The sequence below is a fragment of the Panthera tigris genome, chromosome B1, assembly GCF_018350195.1.
Source record: "Panthera tigris isolate Pti1 chromosome B1, P.tigris_Pti1_mat1.1, whole genome shotgun sequence".
NCBI lineage: Eukaryota > Metazoa > Chordata > Mammalia > Carnivora > Felidae > Panthera > Panthera tigris.
The window spans coordinates 31,328,762-31,353,676 of NC_056663.1; the positions used below are offsets into that span (position 1 = coordinate 31,328,762).

A 24,915-nucleotide genomic window follows, 5' to 3' on the forward strand; every position below is an offset into this window, starting at 1 on the left:
AACCGGCATAGACCTTGGAGGAGACACTAGTTTTTGCAACCCAAGCAGCTCCTGTTAACGTCTACTCATGTGCCAGCCAGCCTCAGTACGGGGTCTGTACCTGATGGGATTTATTGTACAATTGATTGTATAGCTTCATCCCAACCTTTTCCCAGACATTCTGCTTTCCTCAGTGAGCCGCTGCTCCTGGCTGGGGAGAACCAGTCAAAAACGTAATTGAAATCAGGGAAAAGGACTATGAGAAAAGACACCGAGGACATTGGGTAGACTCCCCTCAGCCTTCTTTCTCCTTTTCTCTTCTCCAGCAGCTAAGCCTGGGTCTTGCCAACTCCTTTAAAATGTAACCAAAGGAACATGTACATCTGGCCCTTGAATGCGATGGCAGCAGGCTCAGTTAAGTTCAGAGCGATTTTGATTACATTCATGAGACAGATGCTGTGATAAAATGAAGAATAGTAATATAAAGAGGACATAGTCCCAAGGAGGTTAATAAAAAATGGGTAAACGATGTGAACAGCCATTTTACACACGCACACGCACACACACACACACACACACACACACACAGATATAAATACATGAATTTTAAAAAAATACAAATACAGGAATAACAAATACAAGAAAAAGTATTCAATATCACCTCTAGAATGGTCAAATGTAAAAGTCTGATTTTTTCAAGTGTTGATGAGGATATAGAACCACCGGAATTCTCATAGAGAGCCAACAATATGAGTGTGATGGTACAACCACTCTGGAAAATAGTTGGGTAATTTCTTGGGAAATTAACCATGCACCTACATCATGACCCCAAACTCCACTGCTAAGTATCTACTAAACATATGAAAACATGTGTCCACAAAAGTCAGTGTGAAATGCACAGCGGCTTTATTCACAAGAGCCAGAGACCAGAAACAACTCGAACATCCACCCACTGGTTAATGGACACATTGTGATATTTCTATACGATGGAATGCTTTCTCCTATCGAGGGGGGAAAAAAGCCGGACACAAAAGAGTACATACGTTATGATTTGACGTCTATGAAATTCTAGAACAGGCAAAACTAAACTATGGTGCTAGAAAGGAGGAGACTGGTTGCCCCAGGCTGGGGCTGGGGTATTGTGGCGGAGGCTAACTAGAAAAGCATTTAAGGAAGGTTTCTGGGTGATAGAAATGTTCTTCAATGGAGCATTGGCTGCGTGGGGGTATACATCTAGAAAAATCAAGGAATTGTACACCTAAAACCTGCACCATTTTTTGTCTCTATACCTCAGTCAAGAAAAGTTAAAACAAACACAAATGGATGCAATAGAACCACTTAAGAGATTCTTTAGTTATCTAGAATAATAATAATAATGATAATAATAATAATAATAATAAATAATGGTGGTGGTTGAAAGTAAGGACAAAGGAGTTCTGCAGATTTGAGAGACACTGAAGAGGTAGAATTAACAGGCCTTGGAAATACTTTATGTAAGATGGGTGAAGGATAAGTAGGAATTGAAGATCGCCACTAGATTTTTGGTTTGAAACGTGTCTTTCAGTTTCATGAAGCACTGAAGCTAAAGCAGATTTGCGAAAGAAAGAAGACAAAAAGGTCCATATTCTTTTACACGTGCTTGAGGTGACCACAAACTACACAAAGAAGATTTGAGTAATAGTGGGACACACGGATTTGACTGGGAAGAGAAGTCGTTATCACACAACCTCTTGAGAGCCGTTATCGCATAGATGGAAAGTGAGCTGTTGAAGAAGAGATTGCCTAGGGAGAGAATGAGGAGTAAAGTGATATAAAAGGACTTTATGTGATGGAGCCCTGAAGGATTCCAAATGCTGAGTCAAGTGGTGAAGAAATGGCTGGCAGAGATAGAAAGAAAACAAGGCAAATGACACCAGCATTAAAGAAAGAAAGGAGAAGTCAGTCGCACCAAGCTCTCCCAAGAGGTCAGGTTAAGATAAAGATGGAAAATCTCCCTTAAATTTAGTAACAGGGAGGTCATTTTGTGGTCCATTCAGGATCTGAACAGGTTAAGCAGTAAATGGGAGGTGGAAAAGTGGACCCAGTGAATCTAGGTACCACAGCCAAGACAATTGGCTCTGAAGAGGGGGGGTGGGGGGAAGAAGAGAGTGACATCAGAAGGCACATGTAGAGAGTTAGGGGAGGGCTTTACAAAAAAAAAGATATTTGAACATGTTTTGGTGTTGATAAAATCAGCCAGTAGAGAGAGAAAGAGAGATCAAAAATATATAGAGACCATTTTCTGAGAAGGTGGAGGCAGCTGGCACAGGTAGAGGGGCTTGACTTAGATAAAATGTGGGACTGGAGAGGAAGACAGGGTGAGTGGGTGTAGCTACAGAAAGTTTTAGTCATCTAGTAAAGAGATGTCAAAGATAAATAAACATTTTTTTAAGGGGGACACCCAGGTGGCTCAGTCGGTTAAGCGTTTGGCTCTTCATTTCAGCTCTGGTCATGATCTCATGGTTTGTGGGCTCAAGCCCCGTGTCGGGCTCTGCACTGACAGCTCAGAGCCTGCCGGGGATTCTCTCTCCCTCTCTCTCTGTCCCTCCCCCACTCACGCATGCTCTCTCTCTCAAAATAAATAAATAAACATTACAAAAGAGGGGGGGGGGCGCCTGGGTAGCTCAGTTAAGCGTCTGACTTCAGCTTAGGTCCTGATCTCACAGCTTGTGAGTTCGAGTTCCCCCCCCCCCACACACACACACACATACTCCTGGAAACTGTTCCCAGGTCAGTGTGCAGTTGGAGACAGTGACCAGGCTTTTCTCAGAAGAGCAACCTGCCTAGTTGTGCAATCTTCTCTCGCAGAATTCTGTGGTCCGTGCCCCAATTATAGAGAAGGATGGTTGGGTTCATCTAGGGTTGTGGTTTGACAAAGAGGACACCATGAAAGGAGAAAGGTCAAGGAATTAAGATGTTGGCCAGGGAAGAATGAAATGATACACCATGGAACCTAAGTAGGATAGGGAAGGAAGACAGGAGGAAGCTGGTGGATGAAGAAGACAGATGCAGTGATGGACAGGGAGACTTAGTGCTGGCAAAGCACAGGAGCATTGGATGTATTTGAACAGCAAGCCAAAAGGGCCAGAGGATTTGTTGGAGAGAAAATGTCTACACTAGCGATTTCAGCAAATAGAGTGTTTGGGGAAACGAAAGGGCCCAGCAAATGGGAAGCTAAGGTAGAGAAGGGACCACACGACTGGAGGTCTACCATTCTGGGCAGGCCATCTCCATGGATGTTGAAGTGACTCCTAGCGACAACAGGAGCTGTGCCGGAAGCAAAGCTGCACCGTGGTTTGACGCCAAAGTCTTCAATAAATCAGAAGTGTCTCTGAGTCAGCAGATTACAGGCGCAAGAGGGGTGTGAGAGCAGCAGAGCCGAACGGCAGAGGATGAAGTATAGAGGCTTGAGCAACACGTCAACCCCCTGCCGTGCTGGACGCTGTGGGGAGTGAGATACAGAGAAACTTCCACTTGAGAAGACGAAGGATGAAATTTCGTCCTTAGAAGAGGGAACCAGGTTTTCTTTTAAAGCAAACATGTAGGGGAGACTGTTAAGTGAAGATGGCAGTGTATGGAATTATATGAGTGAGTTTGTTGGTCAGGAAACACATAGGTAGAGTGGGAGTGGAGGTTTGGTCAAGGGGAAGAAGCACAGAAGAAGGCAGATGCCCAGGACCGCTTTTGGGTGGCAACTGAGAAAAGAATGGAAGACTGGATGGTCCCCTGTTGCACACTGGTCCCCAGGCTTCCTAGAATCCAGCCACGGCCGGGAGTTGGGGGCCGGCAGCTGGGGGTGGGCCACGAATTCCCATTCCTCATGCTCTGGCGCGAGGCATGGACTCCTAGGAGCAACTAAACAGCATTCAGGAGATTCTTCACCTGGAGGCAGTTGTCCTCGTCCTTTGGAGCTGGGGCTCTGGCTCAGGACAGAGTGGTGCAGGGGCTGCTGGCAGTCAGGGCTGCTGTGGTTGGGAACCCAGAGCTGGGTTTGTTCAATAGGTACGATTTGAGGACACGGGTCCAAGGAAATTGAGGGAACTAATGAGAGAGTTCAGATGTCTGCCATGGGGTCCTGGTGTGTTGCTAGGGGGCAGGCTAATAGCCAGAGGACAACCAAGTCACGAGGCTGAAGGTTTATGATGGCAAAACATGGGTGTAGTTGGGTAGGGACGCTGGTCAGAGAGTGGGAGATACAGCTGGAAGCCTATCTGCCTATATCTAGGCAGGACACCCAGAGTCCATCCCAGCAGACAGCTAGCACTCCTCTTTGTTCTCTTGAGAAACAAGGCTGTCTTTGGCTACCTTCTGTGCTTTCCACCTAATGCTGAAGTAGGTAAGAAAGATCAAAGATGTTTGTCTCCAGCAGAGGGAGTGCAACACCACAGATAAGCAGGCTTGTAATAGGCTTACTGTGTACTCAAGAGGCCTTTTCAACTGCGGAGGGATAAAAATGGCGCCCGTTTGGAGTGATAGGAAAAATCAAGAATGGTCCATTCCGCCAGAAGTGGAAAGCCTCAGTGTAAAGCCCACTGTTCATCTAGCCTTCTCTGAAGAGGGGTTAACTTTTAAGAGCTGTGAACAGCGTGCAATACATTCTCCCCTCCTGCCTGCTTCTTCCCTGAGGCATCTACACTTGGGTCCCATGGAGGGTCCCTGGTGTCCCCACAGTTGTGAGATAAGGCTGAAAACTGCCGGTCCCCAGCAAGGTCATCGCTGGAAGTGTACAGGCCACATCTCTCTGACCTCCACCCCGTGCCCATCCACACAGCAGGTTTCCGGATGGTTCTGTGTTGTGGGATGAAGTTTATCAGGATGAGGACTTTGTAACTATGGCACAAAGCTTAGCTGCCAAAATTAATCATATAATCTCGATGTAATACATTATTTGAACCATAAGGCTTTATGTGCTATAGCGTTTGGTCTTCCACCCTCCCGGAGTTCCTTCCATGAGCCCCTCACGTTATGTCTAGTCCTTTGAGGCCCCAAGCCCTGAGTAGAGGCCACACTCCTCACTGCCCCTGCCCACCCCCAGCCTCACTGTACCAGCCCTCTCCTGACATCATATCTTCAAGTAACAACAATGCACTTATGCGTCTAGGTCCCTTTGCTCCTTCTCAAGGTATTTTCAAGGCATTATTTTTCCTTTCGAGATCCGTATAAAAATTAATTACATAGATACATTTGTGTGTGTACACGATTTGTAATTTTTCACCAAATCACTTCTGTATAAAACTCCGTGCACTCAAATTATTATTGTTTTCTTTTACACTTGGTGCCCTTCCCTAAACCATTTTTCTCCTAGCTCTGTATAGGACCCATATGTCTCCAAATCTGGGTTGGCTGCGTGAGATCATCGTGCTCTTTCTTTGCCAATCTCTCACTTGTCCACGATTTCCCTCCGTGAGTCTGCCTAAGTGCCTGCAGTCTGATTCTCCGCGACCTTCCCCCTTCTCTTTTTCCCACGCGCTTCTACGCAGGAACTTTGTCAATGAAACAGCAAAATAATAGTGATGAAGAACACGGGCACTGGCCCCAGACCGAATGGGTCCAAAACCCAGTTCTGAGCAAGTTGTTTATAACTCTCTATGCTTCTGTCTCATCGTCTGTATGACAGCAAAATAATGGTGCCTTCTTCTGGGCTGCTGCAAAGGCTAACGGTGCTAACACGTGAAATGTCGTTAGAGCAGTGCCTGGCCCGTGATAGTCAATGTTAGCTTACTATCAGTGTGACCTTAGCTAACAGATTGTTTTGTTTAACAATTGACACCATCTCTGATGTGTCCTAGATCTACGATCTCTGCACTCAACTGCAGACCTTTGTCGCCATTACTCTTCATCAGCGAATCTGTTTCTATTTCAGGACAGACGCTTACGACACCGTTTCCAACAGCTTCCTATTGCTTTTTCGCAATCCTCTGCTCTGCACCGTATCTGATTTATGGCTTGTCCTTTCTGAGTTGTTCCTAAGCCGGGAGTTACGTGGAGCAGATGACATCATCTCTGTCTTGAGAAAAGGGTAAGGCCCACAGAAGCTTTCCAGAAGATGCGCACCTCACCAGTAGCATCATCAAAACTTACCCCCGTCTCAGTTGAGGAGAAAGGAATAGATCTGCTTTTTCTTCCAGAATACGTGTGCGATAGAAACTTGCCAGAAAATAGAACTTTCACTTCATGGCAACACAGGACAGAAACACTTCCTGAAGGATATGCATTCCACTTGCTTTTTCTAGATGCTTTAAAATCTGTCTTTGGTGGGGCACCTGGGTGGCTCAGCCAGCTAAGCATCTGCTTCTTGGTTTCGGCTCGGGTCATGATCCCACGGTTTGTGGGTTTCAAGCCCCACGTCCGGCTCTGTGCCCCTGGGGCAGAGCCTGCTTGGGATTCTCTCTCTCTGCTACTCCCCTGCTCTGTCTCCCTCTCAAAATAAATAAACTTTGAAAAAAAAATTTTTTTTAATGTTTATTTTTGAGACAGAGAGAGACAGAGCATGAACAGGGGAGGGGCAGAGAGAGAGGGAGACACAGAATCTGAAACAGGCTCCAGGCTCTCATCTGTCAGCACAGAGCCCGACGCGGGGCTCGAACTCACGGACCGTGAGATCATGACCTGAGCCGAAGTCGGACGTTTAACCGACCAAGCCACCCAGGCACCCCGAAAAAATTTTTAAAATATTTTTATTTTTCCTTTGCTTTCCTGCTCTCCGTAGAGCACCCGCTCTCCAGCTGTCCTGCAATTCCCTGCTCATATGGATCCAAGCCTCCTCCCCAAACCTACTTGGGCCTCTCCAGCCAGTGCGGACAGCCTTAGGCTGGTTGTTTGCTAGGGGTTGGGAGGCACTGGGTGTCCACAGGAACCATGGTGTCCACAGGCATGAGCATGGACTATGGGCCTGGGACGTCTGTTCTTATCAAAGGTCCTAGAAACATTTGGGTGAGCCTTCTCATCCCCCCCATCCTGGGCAGACTCGATGCTCTGGCACTACATACAGTGAACACACTAGAAGGGTCAACCCTGGACACGCGACACTGGGCAGAGGGGTCCCCGTGATTGCCAGCAGCGCGGAGGATGGGGAATCTCTGTTGTTCTTCTAAGGACTAAAGGATCCTCTGGCCATATTTCTCTTTTTCGCATTTTGTTGCCGGAACACTCAGAGCTCCCCCTTCCAAGGTGACAACCTCATGACGGGTGGGTGGTAGTAACCCCACTCAGGCCTTATCTGGTGTTTTCCTCCTCTTACTTTCCCTTCCTTCAAACACTCTGGCTAATCAAGCTTTGGTATAGTGCATATATTTTTGTGAACCGCCTCGCATCCTCTTTGGACAGGGCTGGATAGAAAACAGAGAAAGGAAGAGACCTGTCCTCGCAGGATGGGCCTGAGGAGCCCCGAGCACACACCCTCTTCATTCAGTGTCTTCAGAACCAATATACCAGTGCCAGTTACAAGATAACTGTAGGAAGAAAGTAGCCAGGCTGCCCACTCTCCCCTCCCCACCACCCCCTCCCGCTCAATTCTTGGCACCTGCTTTGCAGTGGACGAACATGTACTTTGCATCCCGCTTTCCTACAAGCTCTTCGACTGAGCTTTGGATGCAAAGGCAATGCACCCTAGTCTCTTCCACGCCTCCTTGCAGCTTGAGGGTTTTCCAGGGTGAACCAACTACATGGGCAAGAGAGCCCATGGGGCACCACACCCACCTCTAGGGTCCTCCCCAGATTCCGACTTCCCAACTTGCATTTGCCACTTCATTCCGGAGGATCTCGTGCCCTCTCTAGGGCGGAGTCTAGCCAACTAAACTGGTAGTGTCACCAAAGTAAGGCCAAAGACGCCCCTGAAGGCCTCCGGAAGGGAAGGCTGCTGGAGGGCGGGGCCAAGCAGCTGCCTCCTTGAACATCTCGACACAGACACACCCCTGAAACAACCACATTTTGCTTTATTAGGCGTTCCATGGTAATATAACACAGAGTTCTTAAGGAATAATAAACACGAGACTTTTTTTTTTTAACCATAATTATTTTGCCATTAAGACAGTGGTTACAAAAAAAAAAAAAAAAAAAAGGTACTCTCCTGGCTACACACATTATCGGCTTCAGCACTGAAAGTTCCTCCACTCATGGGTCACAATCACAATTTCAAGGATTAAAAACCATCTATGTATTAAGTCCTACACTGTTTTAGAGCATCAAGTCACTGCAGTTCTTCAGTTCGGAGACACTGTCCATTTATTTTCGCATTTACATATGACATTCATTTAACAGACACACAAAGCAAGCCAACAGATAAACATGCTTCCACAGCCTGCAGACATCTTCAGGTTTTAAGCGGCTTCAAGAAAACAACCAAAATAACCAAAATCGCCATGACCTGGTACAGGAAAAACAGGAAGACCCAAGCGAATACTATAAGAGCTGCAAGTGTTTCTTAGAATGGAAACAAAAAAACAAAAAAAACAAAAAAAAAAAATCCGACTTGTTCAAATTTCCTCTAAGTGCAGGTGAGATTAAAAAAAAAAAAAAAGCAAATATATTAAGTTAACCAATTATTCTTTCAAAGTGCAGTTTCCTTTTAAAATAACAAATAAACAACGACGAGAAACTATACCCCCCCAGCAGAACCCCCAAAGGCAAAACGTGTGGGGACACCAGCGTAATGAGGGAACGACCGACCTTTTTTGTGTTATGCTTTACAAAAGCAGATTTGGTTTGATCAAAGCCTGCAAACGTGAGTGTCGCTTAACAGAACCTGTAAACGCGATCGGGGAAGGAAACGCAACACAAAACAGCAAAGACAGGGATGGGCACGAAGGCAGCTTGAAGGAAGGGTCGCTGAGAAAAGGCAGGGACGCAGACACGAGGTCACCTGCGCACTCTGTGGGGGGGGGGGGGGCGGGGCACGTTTGACTTGTAAGGTTTTCTCCCCACAAGGGCTCTGACGGGGATGCTAGCCTTTCATTCAACAGATTCTTCCCCTTGCAAAGGAAGGTGCACTTGAAGTCAAATCTCCCCAGGATTATCCGAGTTTAGTAGGCTTCCCTGTACAGTAGCTCCCCCTTATCTGTGGGCTTGCTTTTCAAGGTGTCAGGAATTCGGGCTCAACCGAAGGCCAGAAGCAGGTGATCCTCTGATGTCCCGTCCAAAGGTCAGTAGCAGCCTGACGCTCCGTCACACGGCCTACGTCCTTCACGTCCCTTCATCTCCTCACATCATCACAAGAAGGGTGAGTACAGTGTAATAAGGTATTTTCCGAAACAGAGACCACAGTCACATAACTTTTATTAGAGTATAGTGTTACAATGATCCTATTATTAGTTATTGTTGTTAACCTCTTACTGTGCCTAATTTATAAATTAAACTTTCTCACAAGCATGTATGTGGGGGAAAAACATAATATATATATAAAGCTCAGTACTATTCGCGATTTCAGGTATCCACTGGGGGTCTTGGAATGTGTAGAATGTCTACACAGGGGAATGTCCCCCCTGTGTAGAAGCGGGGGGACTACTGTATTGCATGGTATCTTCCAGAAGAACTGAACAGGAAAAAATAATATTTTTTGCCCCAGAGCGAGAAGCCCCAGTGTTCTCTGGAATCCCAAAAGATACTTCGCTGGGAACCAGCAGGTCCCAGGGTCAGACCCCCAGCAGCTCAACACGTCTGAGCCGGTGGCTGGCCTGGGGGTGATCTGCTCACTTGGGTCATGGGGCTCGATTTACAGATTTGGCCGTGTCTTTTTCTTTAGCTAGTTAGCATCGCATGGAGGAAAAACTTACATCCTAAAGCCTCAGGTTTCTTCAACCTCTCATTACTGTTTGAGGTTCTATTCTGAGCCCCCAGGGGAGAATGTGGGGTAGCTCAGCCCTTCGCTGCACCTAGAAGCATCCGGAACTCAAACGCATATCCTGGTGGTGGCGGGTGGGTAGCACCAGTCGTTTATGGACTAGGACAGCACATTACTATGGTTGCAATGACAAAACCCTTCTAGGCAGGTTCTGATGACCACCGCAAAACAGTAGATCTGGTCATTTGAAAAGACGACGGGGGATGGAGAGAAAAACATGGTCTCAGAGACAAGGGCTGGAGGAAACACAAAGAAAGAGACGTAAAAATAGTCATGAGCAAAAAAGCTACAGAGGGGGAGCACGAGAGAGAGACAGAGAGGGAAAGAGAGCAGAAAAGACGCTAAGGAAGAAGAGAATCCTCAAAAAAATGTAATCTGCAGCAAAAGCTAGGCCAAAAAGAAAACCTGCCTTTATCAACAGTTGACCCAGAAGACTATGGAATGCAGTGTCGACATTTTGGAGCCTCTCAGGGGGGATATGCGGAGTTTGCCAACCACCCTGAAGAGCTCGATGGTTACATAATTGCATCATTAGGATGTCCAGTTCAAACCCCTTGTATTAATATTGAATTAGGCTTCCCAATTTAGTATTTAAAAAAAAAAAAGACAACAACGCTCTCCCCCCTCCCCCACCCACCCTCTCCCCCAGCCCCACAAAGAAAACTTTAAAAATTTAAAAAGAAAAAAAGGCAGCTCTGGGCAATTCACTTTATCTTCCCTCCTTCCCCCCCCCCCCCCCCAATGAAAAGGAAGATGAGAACAAATACAACAGAGCTTGGAGATGAAAAATGCCCTTGTTGTGATTCGCTTTGTGTCACATGTCTGAGTGTTGGATGCGGTTCCGTGTATGGGGTTGGTGGGCAGACTTGGGTGTGATATTTGTAGATGTACGGGGAAGTGGGTGAGCAAAATCAGTGACTCCGGGTGAGGGACGGAGTGCAGGGCCTGAGAGGGAGCCCCATGAACTGGCTGCCCCACAGTAACTATCACAGGCTCTTAAAAAAAAAAAAAAAAAAAAAAAAAAAGGAAGGAAGAAGTCTCAGAATGTCCTCAGGTGTCCCATCCCCATCCCCAAGGAAGTTGCGGCCGGACCTCTAGCCCAGGCTGGTGATGTTGGCACGGCCACCAGGGGGAGCCACAATGCGCTGGGTGGTGCGGCGGGGAATGTTGTCATCAATCTGAGCACCTGGAGAGGAGACAGGGACAAGGGGCCGTGGTCAGGGTCAGAAACAGTCCCACCAACCGTTCCTGCTTCACGCCCGAACAGCACAGCCCAGGAGAAAATGGGCCCGGCCCCTACTTGCAGTAAACCACATATAAAAGAACACTGTTTCAGCTGTTGATTGACTGAGACTACATCCTGCCCCTAATCTCATTAGGCAAATTAAGCGTGGCTTTTCTGAAGGTTTCGAGAGCCTTCTCCCTGGCTTTTTATTCCCCTAACTCTGTATGTACCTCTGCTGTAATGTGCTTCCTGAGATGGGAATGGCCTGGTGAGATAAAATAGAAACATCATTGGGGCGCCTGGGTGGCTCAGTCGGTTAAGCGTCCAACTTCGGCTCAGGTCATGATCTCGCGGTCTGTGGGTTCGAGCCCCGCGCCGGGCTCTGTGCTGACAGCTCAGAGCCTGGAGCCTGCTTCAGGTTCTGTGTCTCCCTCTCTCTCTGCCCCTCCCCCGCTTGTGCTCTGTCTCTCTCTCTCAAAAATAAATAAAAGTAAAAAAAAAAAAAAAAAAGAAATGTTATTATGCCCGTTTCGCTTTCTGAGAAAACTAGTAAGGTTGGTTATTTTTTAAACTTTTGAAAACTGGTAAACCATTTAATGGCATACACGGTGACTCTCTGAAAACCAGCACTACCCGACAAGAAAAAAAAAAATCTACCGAATTAACTGTTTCTTTAGCATGCCATAGCATAGAGATCTGAATACTTATCTGGGGCTCAGGGAGCTAAAGGTGGAAGGTTTCTAGCCATGGGCCAAAGGAAGGGGCTGGAAGTTTCAAGTAGGAAACTTCCTGAACATCTGGACCTCTTCCTCTCACCTTCCCTGACATCATTCGCTTTCCCCGAACTAACGACTGTTATATTAATGACTATGTATATTAACTCATTTAATCCCCAGCCCCATGAGGCAGCTACTACTCTTACGCCCATTCTCCAGATGAGGGGCCCGAGGCACGGCTGCATCTGGCTACAAAGTGAAGCGATTCAAACTCCAGAATGGTACCAGCTGAACTACGAGAATACACTGTACTCATGGGGGCGAAGCGAGTTCCAAAATACCACAACACCCTCTGTCGGGATGGACACGAGACTCTGGAGAAATGTCCTCTTAATACACTGGGTTATATGTGCACGGAGAGTATGCGTCAGGACACAGGTGACAGAAACTCATGTGAAGATCCTGAAACGCATCTGGCCATTTCATGTAAGTTACACCTCCGGGGATATTAGTATCTCTCACCCACATCATTCTGGATTCTAGACTTGCTTGCTCCACTCATGTGGCCCTGCAGAACAGGGCCCCGACACGCCATAACCGTACCAGACAAGCTGAATCCAGACTGGTGCAGGTTCCGGACAGGAGGGGCCTGCTGCTTGGCAGGAGACGTCTTGGCCGAGGAGGCTGGGGTGACTGTCTTGGGCGTCACGGACACCTCGCACACGGGTCCGTCGTACAGGCCGCGGGGAACCCCTCTCAGTTCTGCCAGCTGCAAAACACAAGGGCCCGTTAATTCGGGCCACATTCACAGAGGACATCTCCCCCGCACCTCTCCTAAGAGGGAAGGAACAGCAGTCGGGACGGGCCTGTGAGATGTGCGGACGGAGGGCTCCCCTGACAGGCACATATGGCAGGGACAGAGGTCAGCGAGGAGCCAGCACCCACGGCTCCAGGCCAAAGCTCCCCCAAGGGGGACCGTGCGTAGCTGGTTACTCCACAAAAACCGACTAACGTTTCTTACCATTTTTTCCCCAGGAACTTTAACTCACACCCAAGGCAGAACCCCTAAGCATGTTGTAAAGGAGGATGTGCTCTCTTAGTTAAGATCTGGCCCCCAACTTCCTTTTCAATCTCACCCTCCCTTGAATTCCCTCGCAGCTCCATCCATTCCCCGCCTCACCGTCCCCAAGCACCGGTGCTGTACGATGCCCTGAATACACTGTACATTTTCCATGCTCACGACATTCCAATTCCCTTGTCTCCCTTCTTTGACTTGTCAAACTCCTACTTAACCTTCCAAACCCAACTCAAAATGCCCTCTCCCCATGACACTTTCCCCATGACTCCACAGCAGTGGCTGCCTCCTCTGAACCTCACTACTCATCACAGCACATACCACATCATACTTGATTCTGGCTGGCTTAGACATTCCTGACTCATCCGCTGGTATTCCGAACTCCAGAAATAAAAACATCATGCTTCCCTTTATCCCTGAACCATCCCCTCCCCCGCACCCATCTTGATATTCTAACTCGAAGTGTAAGCACTTTTGGAATCGAACTTAACCCATAATAAAAACAATTCGTAAGATCAGAGCTACTCACTCTGCTCCTCGCCTTGATACGCTTGTAAACAAAATCAGGGAAGGGCTTCCGGGGGATGTAGCGCCCAGAGCCTTCGGTGACATGAAGGGTGCCATCCTCCAGGACGATCTTCCCCTGGCTGATGACCACCAGTGGGGAGCCACGGCACTCCATGCCTTCAAAGATGTTGTACTCAAGAGACTAGGGAGAGAGAGCGCATAAACTTTAGCAGACTGCCTGTCGTCCTGGTGAGGTTCAACCAGTCTGGGGGCGCCCCCTGCTCCGTATCACGCAGATAAAAGAAAGGCCCAGAGACGAAGTCCTGTCCCGACTGGCCACCCCAGCAGGCACTCAACCTGTCTTGATTTCCCTGTCTAGAATATGGAATAATCTTTCCCTACTTCTCAAAACTTTGGGGGAAAAACAGCTGGAACAGAAAAACTGTATGGAAAAGCGTGAAGGTTTGCAAATGCTACACAAACGTAAAGAAAATGATTCCTTGCATTAGCAGCGGCTCTGTCCTCATGGACTCAAGCCCCAATCAGGTTAAAACCCAAAGGCTTTCTCTGACCAAGTTGCAAATTTCATTTTGAGATGAGCATCCATGAGCCGGCTTTCCCAGTTTTCCAATCTGTCAGGGATGTGGTTACACTGCGGTCCCTGAACGAAAAGACCGTGGCAACTCGGGCCATGCCTTCAATAACATGTTTGAAGTCTAGCTAATTTCTAGCTAACTTGCAGCGATCCTTCTAGCTTCAAGTTTTGCAGTGACCTCTCCGTGTGTCCTGGAAAATACGCAGGAACTTGACGTGCATGTGAGTTTGTTCTTGCAGAACAAGGCAACGGAAAAGGGGAGGCACTACTCTTACGTGTCACAGTCCCATCCCGTGGCTTCGGCTCACCCACTGCTACTTATCCACAATGCCCCGCGCTTCTTCCTGCCTGCCCCGTGCATCAGTACAAATGGCCATGGCCAGAGAATCAACAGGCAGCTCTCACCTCAAAAAGCAGCCCGGCCTTCTAGAAAAGTCGGACCAGGTTATCAGCACTAAAGGAGTCAGTCTGTGAATGGAGAGCGGTCACAGGATACTGCAGTTCAGGAGAACATTTCTGTTTGGCACAGTGGCTAGGCAGTGCGGGGAAGCGCCCGGCTGGCCTAACAGCTCACGTTCAGTGTCAAAATGCAGGGGTGTTGACTGAAAACTGCAAGGAAGGGGGCACCTGGGTGGCTCGGTGGCTTAAGTGTCCCTCTCTTGGTTTTGGCTCAGGTCATGATCTCACATTTCATGGATTCGAGCCCCATGTCCGACTCTGTGCCGACAGCGTGGAGCCTGCTTGGGATTCTCTCTCTGCCTCTCTCTCTCTCTCTCGCTCTCTCTCAAAACCAATACTTATTTAAAAATATATATATTAAAAAAAAAACAAAACCCTGCAACGAAGGGCTGTCAGCACTGCTCTGAGACTCCCGTGGAAGGAATCCCGTGGAAGCTACCCAAGAAATAAGGCAGAGACACCTAGGGGATGGGGAGGGGGCTCCACACATGCATTCCGGGACCAAAGTGTGCGCCCCAAGCCTAAGACTGTCTTCCATCCCTGAAATCAGTATCAGCAACAGAGCTGTGCAACCTGTCAGCCTCGATGGAACTGGGCTCTTCCAGCAGGATCCTTGCTTTCCCCCCTGGCCTGGGGGATCACCCCACTGGGGCCATTTTACATTCAGCGCTCAGCCTGACATTTTCCTAGACCACGCCGGCGACAGGAACTCGGACCACCAGCTTGCCGGAGCACCAGCCTTCAGCTCATCTTCTCAGCAGACACTTTTGCCTGCCAAAGTTGAGGCACGCCAGATTCTCTGCTCCCCCCTTTCTCCACGGCAGATCCAGCTCTCGCCCAACCTAGGCGACGCACAGGCCAGCCCTCGGTAGCACAGTGTATCTGCAGAGGAGCCTCGTGTTACACGCCTCGTCTTGGCGTGTTTTCTCTCACAGCGGTACGTAAACTCAGGGAATCCCTCCAAATCGGAGGCATCTTAGACTGGGTGCAGTCCAGGCCCTGTGTGTGGGAACTCTGAGCAGGGTCGCTTGAATCCTGCCTCAGAACTCGTTTCTTCATCTGCCTCTCTCCCAGGGCTTTCGTGACGGTGACCACACACAAGGAACCTATGTGCGTAGATCATGTTGTCAGAATCCTATCGTCTCTGAACTGACCTCTGACGGGGTGTGCGTCACCATCTGAGGGCATTAAGCCCTACCTCTTCCGGGTCACTCCGCAGCTAAGTGTCTACACTCTAACAAGCTCCTCTTCTGCCTTACCGAAAGACTGGGGACAGCTCTGGACACAGGGCCATCCATCCGCCCTGGGTTCGGATCCCAGTCCTGCCACACACCAGCTGTGTGACTCTGGACAAGCCCCTTACACTCCTGAGATTCAGCTCCTCGTCGACCAGGGACAAAACCTGCCTCGCAACACTGGCACCAAGATTCGGTGAAATAAAATGAACAAAAGCATCTAGCACGTTACTTGGCACAGACCAGGCATTTAGGAAATGTTCACTCCTCCACGGCCTGTTTTTGTTTTGTTTTGTTTTTTTTGGTTTTTTTTGTCCTTTCCCAATAAGACGGCGAGTTCTTCAGTTTCAAAGCCATCATGAGACGCATACACTGAGTTTAACTGCCTGTAAATGACTGATCACAAATGCCTAGAAGGGCTTTCGGCCATCTCTCATTTTCACAAGATGGGAAGAACCAGCCCCCTGACTCTAAGTGACTTAAAATGAACAAGCCCAATGGTTCAGATCACAGCTTAGGGGATACAGAAACTACCCTCTGTCAAACCACGAGGCAGGGAGGCTTCGCTGTTTACCAGGTAGAGACATTTTTAACCCACATCCACCCTGGCTCCCTAAAATAACTCATCTGGCCGGATGCCTGAAAAATCCAAGCAGAGGCTTAGCAACAGGGCCCTCAATGATAGTTAGCTAAATGCTCCAAATTAAAGCTAATTAGCCCAGTGGTATGAAACACTGTATTACACAGGGAAAGCCTCTCATTTGTATTTTCCTGGATGATTAAGGCTGCACAGATGTGCTTAGTATGGACCCTGAATCAGGTGAGGGCAGAAAAGAGGCGCTTTTCTTACGTGGGGTTGCCTGGAGGTAAAGGCAGGCCAGTGCTGTTGCTCTGGAAAAGCGAATGTGTGAATGGCAGAAATCTGTCTTCTCGATTTTTCACATCCCCTCTTCTGCCAGGTGAAGGGCTCCAAGTGCAAACTCCCTAACTAGGTCATCTGCAGCTTAAATAACGAGTCCAGTTCACCCTCTATCACCTCTGCAGAAGGGACCGCCAAGGAGGAGAAGCATTTCCTCCATCGAAGCGTGACCAAGGGGCTGTACATGCAGTCTGGTAGGGAAGAACCCTGGACAATTTTGGCTTCTAATTCTGGCCCTACCACAAAATAGCTATGTAATGTCAGACTGGTCACTTACGCTCTCAAACCCTCCATTTACTTATCTTCCCAATTGGGGTAATGGTGCCACCCCTACATTGAGAAGGCCGGATGAAAAGTAAATGGGACTGTGACATTCATGAATAAGAATAGCTAGGTTCACTGGGCAGGACCCCAGAAGCTCTGCCTGCAGAGGCCATTCTGGACCCCCAAGATGTTGTGATCTACGTTACAAGTAGGTGTGGCTATAAGGCTATGCTGGGAAGCTAAGCCCGCCAATGGGGAAGGAGGAAAAAAGTCAACTCTACACATTGAGAGCCGAGAAACCTTCCCAAAAGACATCCACCATCCAGGCACCTACAGGTGTCCACAGAAGCTAGAGGTGAGCCCCGCAGCCCAAGCACCTCTGTCCAAACGGGAGAGGCTTGGGATACAGCAAAAGGCCCAGAGCTGTCCTAGAGAGACCCCTGAAGCCCACCCCGGATCTGCCACGGCACCTGGGGGAGGTGTCAGTATTTACTGGCCCAGGCTATGTGGGGTGGACCGTCTAGAATCAGATTCCCTATGTGCCCAGCTTTCAGTTTGATTTTTACGTAGAATATGCTTGTCATTCATTAAGATTTCTTAATGAATTCCTAAGAGTTTCTGACATAAAACACTCGTGTCCTATGCCCATTTCTTTTCCCTTTGTGTATTTTCTTTCGATATTTAATACACACACACACACACACACACACACACACACACACAGTTTTTTCTATGAAGAACCGAAGGTATCTCACAGCTCTAATGCCACTGATCTCGCAAAATCACAGGACAGTCAGAGACTTTGTCTAAACCCCTTCAGGTCCACTGAGGAGCCTGAGACATGACATGAAGTCCCTTACCTAATGTCTAATTAATAACACAGGGCATCCTCAAGCTCTGCGGTGTAGACCAAGAAGCAAGAGACACCCTAAACTACAGATCCTAAAATCATGATCAGAATACTGCTGGAGATAGTTCTTCTATTTGGGAAGAAGTCAAAGTGAATGAATTCCTTTAGGACAAGAGCACCTGTCACTTAGGTTTCTGTCCAACAACACTGAAAAGCAGTGGCTTAAAAGAATCAAACTGTGCATCTCAGAGTGGAATCTGAATGTTTGACGTAGGTCCCTCGTGGTAAGCACTGCCACGAGAGGTGTTGCATCCAACCACTGCACCCATGGGATGGTGCCTGACTTCCAGAAGCTTCTGATGTCCTGGCATGACTTTAGAGGCTTTGGAGGTCTACAGACAAAGACCTCCATCTATAAAGAGTCCATGGGACTGCAAAATGGTGATAAGAGTAAGAGTCTCACTGATCTCACCAAAGATAAGGAGATGGCTATTCTCAACAAATTGCAAGTTATACTATACCCCAGGAAATGTGTAATATATCTTGCGGTTCATTCCTATCACATCAAGTTCTTTCTGGGGACTCTCCCTCCCTCAGTCTTTCTGTGACTACAATTCATTCAGATTGGGTCCATGCAGTATAACAGGACTTACACTGTTGTGGGTCTTGGCAGAGATGGTTTTAACGCTGTCGGGATCCCAGATGACCAGGTCAGCATCAGATCCCACAGCAATGCGGCCTTTCCGGGGGTACAGGTTGAAGACTTTGGCTGCATTGGTGCTGGTCACGGCCACAAACTGGTTCTCGTCCATCTTCCCCGTGACCTGAGAAGCACAGCACATACACGCACACACACCAAATGCAGGTTACAGAGTTGAAGGGAGCAATGTGACTTCACAAAAAAAAAAAAAAAAAAAAGGAACACGCTTTGGATATACACCACAACTTAGACGAACATAAAGGGCATTGTGCTGAAAGAACCAACCTCAAAAGGCCACAAGCCATATGATTTTATTTGTATCCCATTCTGAAAATAAAAAAGTTACAGAGATGGAAGACAGATGAGGGACGAGGTGAAGATTCCTCCAGGGGCCAGGGTGGCTATCACAGGGCAACACATAGGGGGTGTTTGTGGTGATGGGGGAAGTCTGTGTCTTGGTTTTGGGTGGTGGTTACATGAACCTACATATGACAACATGACAGAACCACACACACACACACACACACACACACACACACACACACACACTGTGTCGCTGTCAATGTGTGGGCTTTGATAAGGTGCCATAATCACTTGTTGGTAAAAATGGAGGAAGAGCACACAGGACCCATCTCTCTGTTCTGTCTTTGTTAACTGCCTCTGAATCTATAATTATTTGATAGTGAAAAGTTAAAAATAAAAATTCTAAAGGGGCTACAATGCCTCTTCAGGAAGGATCACTTCGGGGAGCCTGGGTGGCTCAGTCAGTTAAGCGTCCAACTCTTGATCGATCTCAGCTCAGGTCATAATCCCACAGCTCGTGAGTTCGAGGCCCACATCAGGCTCTGTGCCGACAGCGTGGAGTCTACTTGGGATTCTTAATCTCTCTCTCTCAAAATAAACAAACATTTAAAAAAAAAAAAAAGGAAACAACATTTGGCCTCAATGACTGTCCTTTTCAAAACTACAAGTCCAGGCTCAGGCTTGCAGTCTAGCCAACCCAGAGGTCCCAGCACCCGGTCGGGGCACCACACCCGTGTCATGCTGTAGGTGCTGATCAGTTTCCTCATGCCCTGCCCTGCAGTTTCTCATCCCTACCCCTTAAGTTCCTCTTCCCTTTCAATGCAGATCAGAGGAAATGACTGCCTATCTCTGAGTTAGGGAAGCCACTCTAAAGCTAGGAGAAAAACGAGCCAAGGAAATGAGCAGGTATTAAGAGAGAGGAAAATACAAATGGCCAAGAAGCACATGAAAAAAAACTTCACTTTAATCAGTCATTGAAGAGATTAAATGTAAAACAAATTCACCCCTCAGATGGGCAAAGTTCTATTTTTTGATGACAATACCAGTTGGGACCTGGTAGAAGAAAATGGCACACACGGCTGGCAGCATACAAATTGGTGTAATCTTTGTGGAAAGAACTTTGACGACACATAGCAAAAGCCTTAAAGATATACACACCCTTTGGCCCAGGAAATAGCACTTCTAGAAATTTCTCCCACAAGCACCATTAAAGGTCTATCTAAGAAGGTGTTTACAAGATGTTCATCCCAGTAAAAAAAAAAAAAAATCAAAAACAGCATAGGGGCACCTGGTGACTCAGTCAGTTAAGCGTCCGACTTGATTTCGGCTCAGGTCATGATCTCACGGTTCGGGCGACTGAGCCATGCATCGGTCTCTGTGTTGACAGCATGGAGCCTGTTTGGGATTCTCTCTCTCCCTCTGTGCCCCTCCCCTGCTCTCTCTCTCTCTCTCTCAAAAATGGATAAACTTATATAAATGTTCAAAGAATTACAAATGAATTACCGTCCAGCATTAACATGGAATCTTTTGCTACTAATGACCAAGTTTTTTTAAGTATATTTAAGGATGCAAGGACATTTTCATAACATACTGTTTTAAAACAAGCCACAAAACAGTATATATGATGCCCGTGTTACCTACACTCTCACACACATACATATCGGATACACACGGGTACTCTTGCACTGGCAGAAACCGGAAAGACATTTGCCAAAATCTTAATTGCAGTTATCTGAAAGGGATTTTTACTTATTTCCTTATTCTTTTTGGAATAAGGATATATGGTGTCCATACTCGAAACAAATCATTAAGAAACAGAAAAACCTGTTCTGTTGTTGTGCTTTCAAACACTGAAAATGAAAAAGCCCAAAGACCCCTGAGAGGTCGGTGTATGTTCAAAGCAGGCCTGCCGGCAGCCTGGAGTGGGCAGAAATGCTAACCCTAGAGAGCCCTAATAGACAGTTTTAAGGAAATTATGTCCATTTCCCAGAGTAGAAGACTGACTGAGACGGTCACAGGGTTGCTAAGGAAGTTTTTTCCTGACTGATCAAAAAAGTCCTATTTTATTATTATTTCTTTTTTTAATTTTTTTAATGTTTGTTTATTTTTGAGAGAGAGAGAGGGAGACAGAATCCAAAGCAGGCTCCAGGTTCTGAGCTGTCAGCACAGATCCCGATGTGGGGCTCAAACTTGTGAACTGCGAGATCATGACCTGAGCTGAAATTGGTTGCTCCACTGACTGAGCCACCCAGGCGCCCCAAAGTCAAATTTTAAAGAGTCTCTGGGTTTTCTTTTTCAGTTTCCACTGATTCACAGACGATAACGGTAAGAAATATATATGTATTATTTAGGAGGAAAGGGCCACAAGGAGTGGTCTTGGATTCCCAAACCTAAAAACTCCTGTCACACCAGCACCAGCTTCTAGAATTTTCTCAACTGCCATGTCAAGGCCTCCAGGAGACCCAGGACCCTCAGAGGAGGCGGCCGGGGGAAGCGGACACTAATCCACGAGGGAGGCTCCCGCTCCTTACCACAGCCTTATCCCAGATGACAGACATCCGCTCCTCGGTGCCATTGGTGCCTTCGGGGATCAGAGTGAAGTTGTCCTTTCCCACAGCCTTCTGGGCAGTGTTGAATGTGCAGTGGGCACTGCCAGTGACCTGAAGATCTCCACTGGAAGGAAAACACATGGCTGGCTTGTAACGAATCTCATACCCCAAAACATCCTTGGACATGTTTTTCTCATTTGCGGGGCCACTGACGGATTTCGAAAGAGCCTGTCCTCCCCTCACGAGATAGGAGATTCGGGAAGAAGTGACATGGTACCAAAGCTTCACACTACATCTCTTTTGGGAGGTGTCTCAGCTTCTGGCCACGCCGCACCACAGTGGGACCCTTTTGATCCCTCGTTCATTCCCTCCGGTCGGCTTTCAAGACGGCCCAGGATTTTATCTAGAATTTCCTGGCAGGACGACGTCAGAGCGATAATCCCCTGTTCCTGCTTAGCCATCTGAATCTGGAGAACAGAGGTCTCTCTGTTTGCAAGCCTGCTTTTGCCCGCCATGCTGGACCCTGACAGGTCAGCCTGGTCCAAGGAGAGGCTGAGAAGGGGGAGTGTGAACATGTCACCAAGACTCACCAGGACAGCAAGGAGTTCAGGAAGTCCGGAGTGGTCGGGTCAGGGCTCAGGGGTGGGGAGGTGACAAAAGCGGCAGCCTTGGCCCAGTTCTTGCTCCAGTAGTGGGAGCCATCAGTCCCCAAGCTGGCGGTGATGGGCTCGCCATACACCACGGTTCCTGTCCAACAGGAAAACAAAGCTCAGTAGGATACAACAAGGGAAGGAAACCACCCTACTGGGAACCACCAACGCCTGGCAGCAGGCCAATGGCTCGCCATCCCTTACTCACCCTCTCGAAGGCAAAGACCTGGATGGCTGAATACGTCCACCTGCCAAAGTCACCAATCTAACGTGCGCTCCCTATGATTCTACCCCTGGGCCCCGCTCTTCTACCTCAACACACTCTCTTACCTCCTACACTGCCGATTCCCACGTCTCCTAACAGTCCCCAGCTCAGACTGCGTCCAAGCACCCAGTCCCGAGGGCTGTCTACACTCTTACTTTGGGGTGACCCACGGCACCTCAAACTTGACCTCACGGCTCATCAAATACTTTCTCCGCTTCCCAACATTGCCCAACTCTCTTTGCACGGTCCAGCTCTGGCTCCTGGACTGAGAGAGGAAGTTAGACATGGTATCAGTGGGCCTGAGGCGTTTGAGAACATGTATTCAGCCCTCCAGATGGGTCCAAGAGACAGCCTGGATCCCTGAGTCACTGCCTGAAGGCAGCTGTCCTTGAGAGCCACCAGATGCAGCACCAACGCGGTGAGACTGAGAAACAAAGGACTCTGCACAGTGATGCTACTCAGACGTCAGTGTATCCGGAAGCTTGGTCCAACTTCATACATTGTCCAAGAATGTCGATTCCCTGATGCTCACTCAAATCACGTCCTCTTCTCTGTCCATTCAGGTGCAAGCCACAAAGTCGGGAGTCATCAACCCACTGAATGCCCGTGCTTCAACACTGTAAATACACCCTTCCCTTTCCACCTCGCGTTCCTTCCCTTCCACCAGGCCTTCTTCCTCTCTCCCTGGCTCACTCCAACAGAGCCTCCCGATCAGAGTTTTACTTTTGCTTTCCCAATGTTCCCAGGTTTACTTTTGCTTTCCCATCGTTCTTCCCTGCCTCTCCGCTCATTCTCCAGGACCCTTCCAGAGTGATCTTCCCTACGCATAACCTTCCCAAGCCATCCTCTTCCATAAACCCCGAAGGAGCCCTTCTGCTTTCAAGAACGAGACAAACTCCTCCCAGAAGCATCTAAGGCCCCTCATTATCCAGCTTCATGTTAAAGCTTGTCGCTTCCTCGACATCATCTACGACACACCTGGTCCTCCCTTCCAATGATCATCCAGTTTTGAATTTTTTGATTCTCCACTTGCAGAATTCCTGAAGAAAAGGAGTCAGTCTACACACAGTAGGCACTCAATAAATGTGTGTCAAAATGATGAAAGGGCGTAATGCTTTCTTAGTTGAAGGCATCAGGGCTGGGATTTCACCTCAGCCAGCCTTAGGGCCACCAGGAAGGTGCCTCTCCTTGCCTCCTCCCATCATAGGAGGGCTAACCCCACCCCCCACAGCAGTCAGCCAAGGATTCCCTCTTCTCTAAGGCCAAACACTTCCCAGTCAGGAATGTGCCTCCTTGCCTCTCCCCAGCCTCTTCCAAGGACTTATCTCTTGATGACATACCATAACACCTTCTCTGCTGCCCTAGAGCCGGCTCCTCCCGGCTGCCCTCTCTAGCCTCAGGAATTTCACAAAGGAGCCACTCTCCAGCCAGGCAGTGTTCGAGGCCACCGGCAGGCAGCTCATTTGAGGAAATCAAGTTAACCATGCCCAAGCGGGAGAAACCAATCCAGGGCTCCAGAACCCGGGGGAAGCCTCACACAGCAGGAAGCCCCCAGGCAGAAAAGGGCCAATGCTCAGAATCACCTGGAAGGGCTCCGGAGTTCCCGACTCACGCAAAGCTGGCTGGGTGGCTGCACAAACTGTCCCCGCTCATCCCGAAGTGGAAAAACACTGCACAACGAGCAGGCCTTCACTGCTGCCAGGGCCACTTATGAAATACAAGCGGCTGAGCAGACCAGCGCTGGGCCCTGGGCTCTCACAGGACCTGAGGCTCCTGGCTTTTGGTTTACACATCAGCCCCCACCCCCCCCAACTGCCTGAGCGGGATTATGGCTCTTCTGACCCAGCCAGGAGGGGAGGGCTCAGCAAGTCATTAGGAAAACAAAGGATCTGTAACCCTAAAGGTTACCAGCTTGGGTCATGAGTAGGTTCCAGAGAGCAGAAGTGCTCAGAGAAAAAGCCTGCTTAGACCGTCTTTGAAAATCACTGGTTAAGCGCGGACGTTTTCCTGATTCTCTCGTGAGTTGCTATGGCTCACCCTCTCCCTGCACCTGCTCTTCAGTCCTCCCTTTGGAAGCTTTAGCACGAGGAGGAGCTGGTTCCTGGAACACCTCCTGGATCCCACCAAGTGTGAGTGCCCTTGACTGTGACCTTCATCCCACTCTAGAAACTCAGACTGGGGTGGGTCCCATTCTCTCTGCGCCTGGGAACTTGCACCTCCCTGCAAAGGAATGAACCCAGCCTGCAGCCTCTGAAAAACCCGGAACTGGAGCGGTGCTTCAAGGCCACTGCGGACCCGAACCTGCCTCCTTAGGCCAAGGCTGAGCCAGGACTCCTCGGCCAGCGCCAGGCTAAGATGGGGATAAGGGAGAAGGAGGGAGGCGTCTTGTAGCTCATCTCAGCTTTGTCCTGTTCAAATTTCAAGGGAATCAGAGGTCCTTGCTGGCTTTCCATTGATTTTTCTTTAGCCCCCAAAGGCAGGGCAGGGGTTAAACCAGCCTGTAGAAGGCCTCCTCCTCCAGGGAGAGGTAGGTCCACAAGTGGGGGGCTCTGCCATTCAGGACTGATGGCCCCCCAGTACCTCCCCAGGGTACCGCTCCCATTTTATAAAGACTGTTCCCGAGGGAGCCATGGATGAGCTTCTGGTCCTCCATCAGGCCACAGACACCACTAAACTGTGTGCCAGAAATAATAACCAATGGTAATAATAAGCCACGAAATAGGCTTAAAGGGCCTTTCCACACTCGT

The 24,915-nt window shown here is 48.5% G+C and overlaps 1 protein-coding gene across 3 annotated transcripts in view; it reads right to left on the reverse strand.

The window, feature by feature from the left end:
• Window positions 1-10,598: 10,598 nt before the first annotated feature.
• Window positions 10,599-24,915, reverse strand: part of DPYSL2 (dihydropyrimidinase like 2) — a 129,871-nt gene continuing 115,554 nt past the window's right edge. For all 3 annotated transcript variants that reach the window (XM_042983180.1, XM_042983182.1, XM_015542777.2), the window contains exons 9-14: window positions 21,844-22,000; window positions 21,236-21,377; window positions 18,355-18,525; window positions 13,402-13,581; window positions 12,401-12,566; window positions 10,599-11,042 (exon numbers count right to left, since the gene is read on the reverse strand). In XM_042983180.1, the coding sequence (XP_042839114.1) occupies window positions 10,951-11,042; window positions 12,401-12,566; window positions 13,402-13,581; window positions 18,355-18,525; window positions 21,236-21,377; window positions 21,844-22,000 (908 nt within the window). In that variant the 3' untranslated portion in view covers window positions 10,599-10,950. The remainder of the gene's footprint in view (window positions 11,043-12,400; window positions 12,567-13,401; window positions 13,582-18,354; window positions 18,526-21,235; window positions 21,378-21,843; window positions 22,001-24,915) is intronic.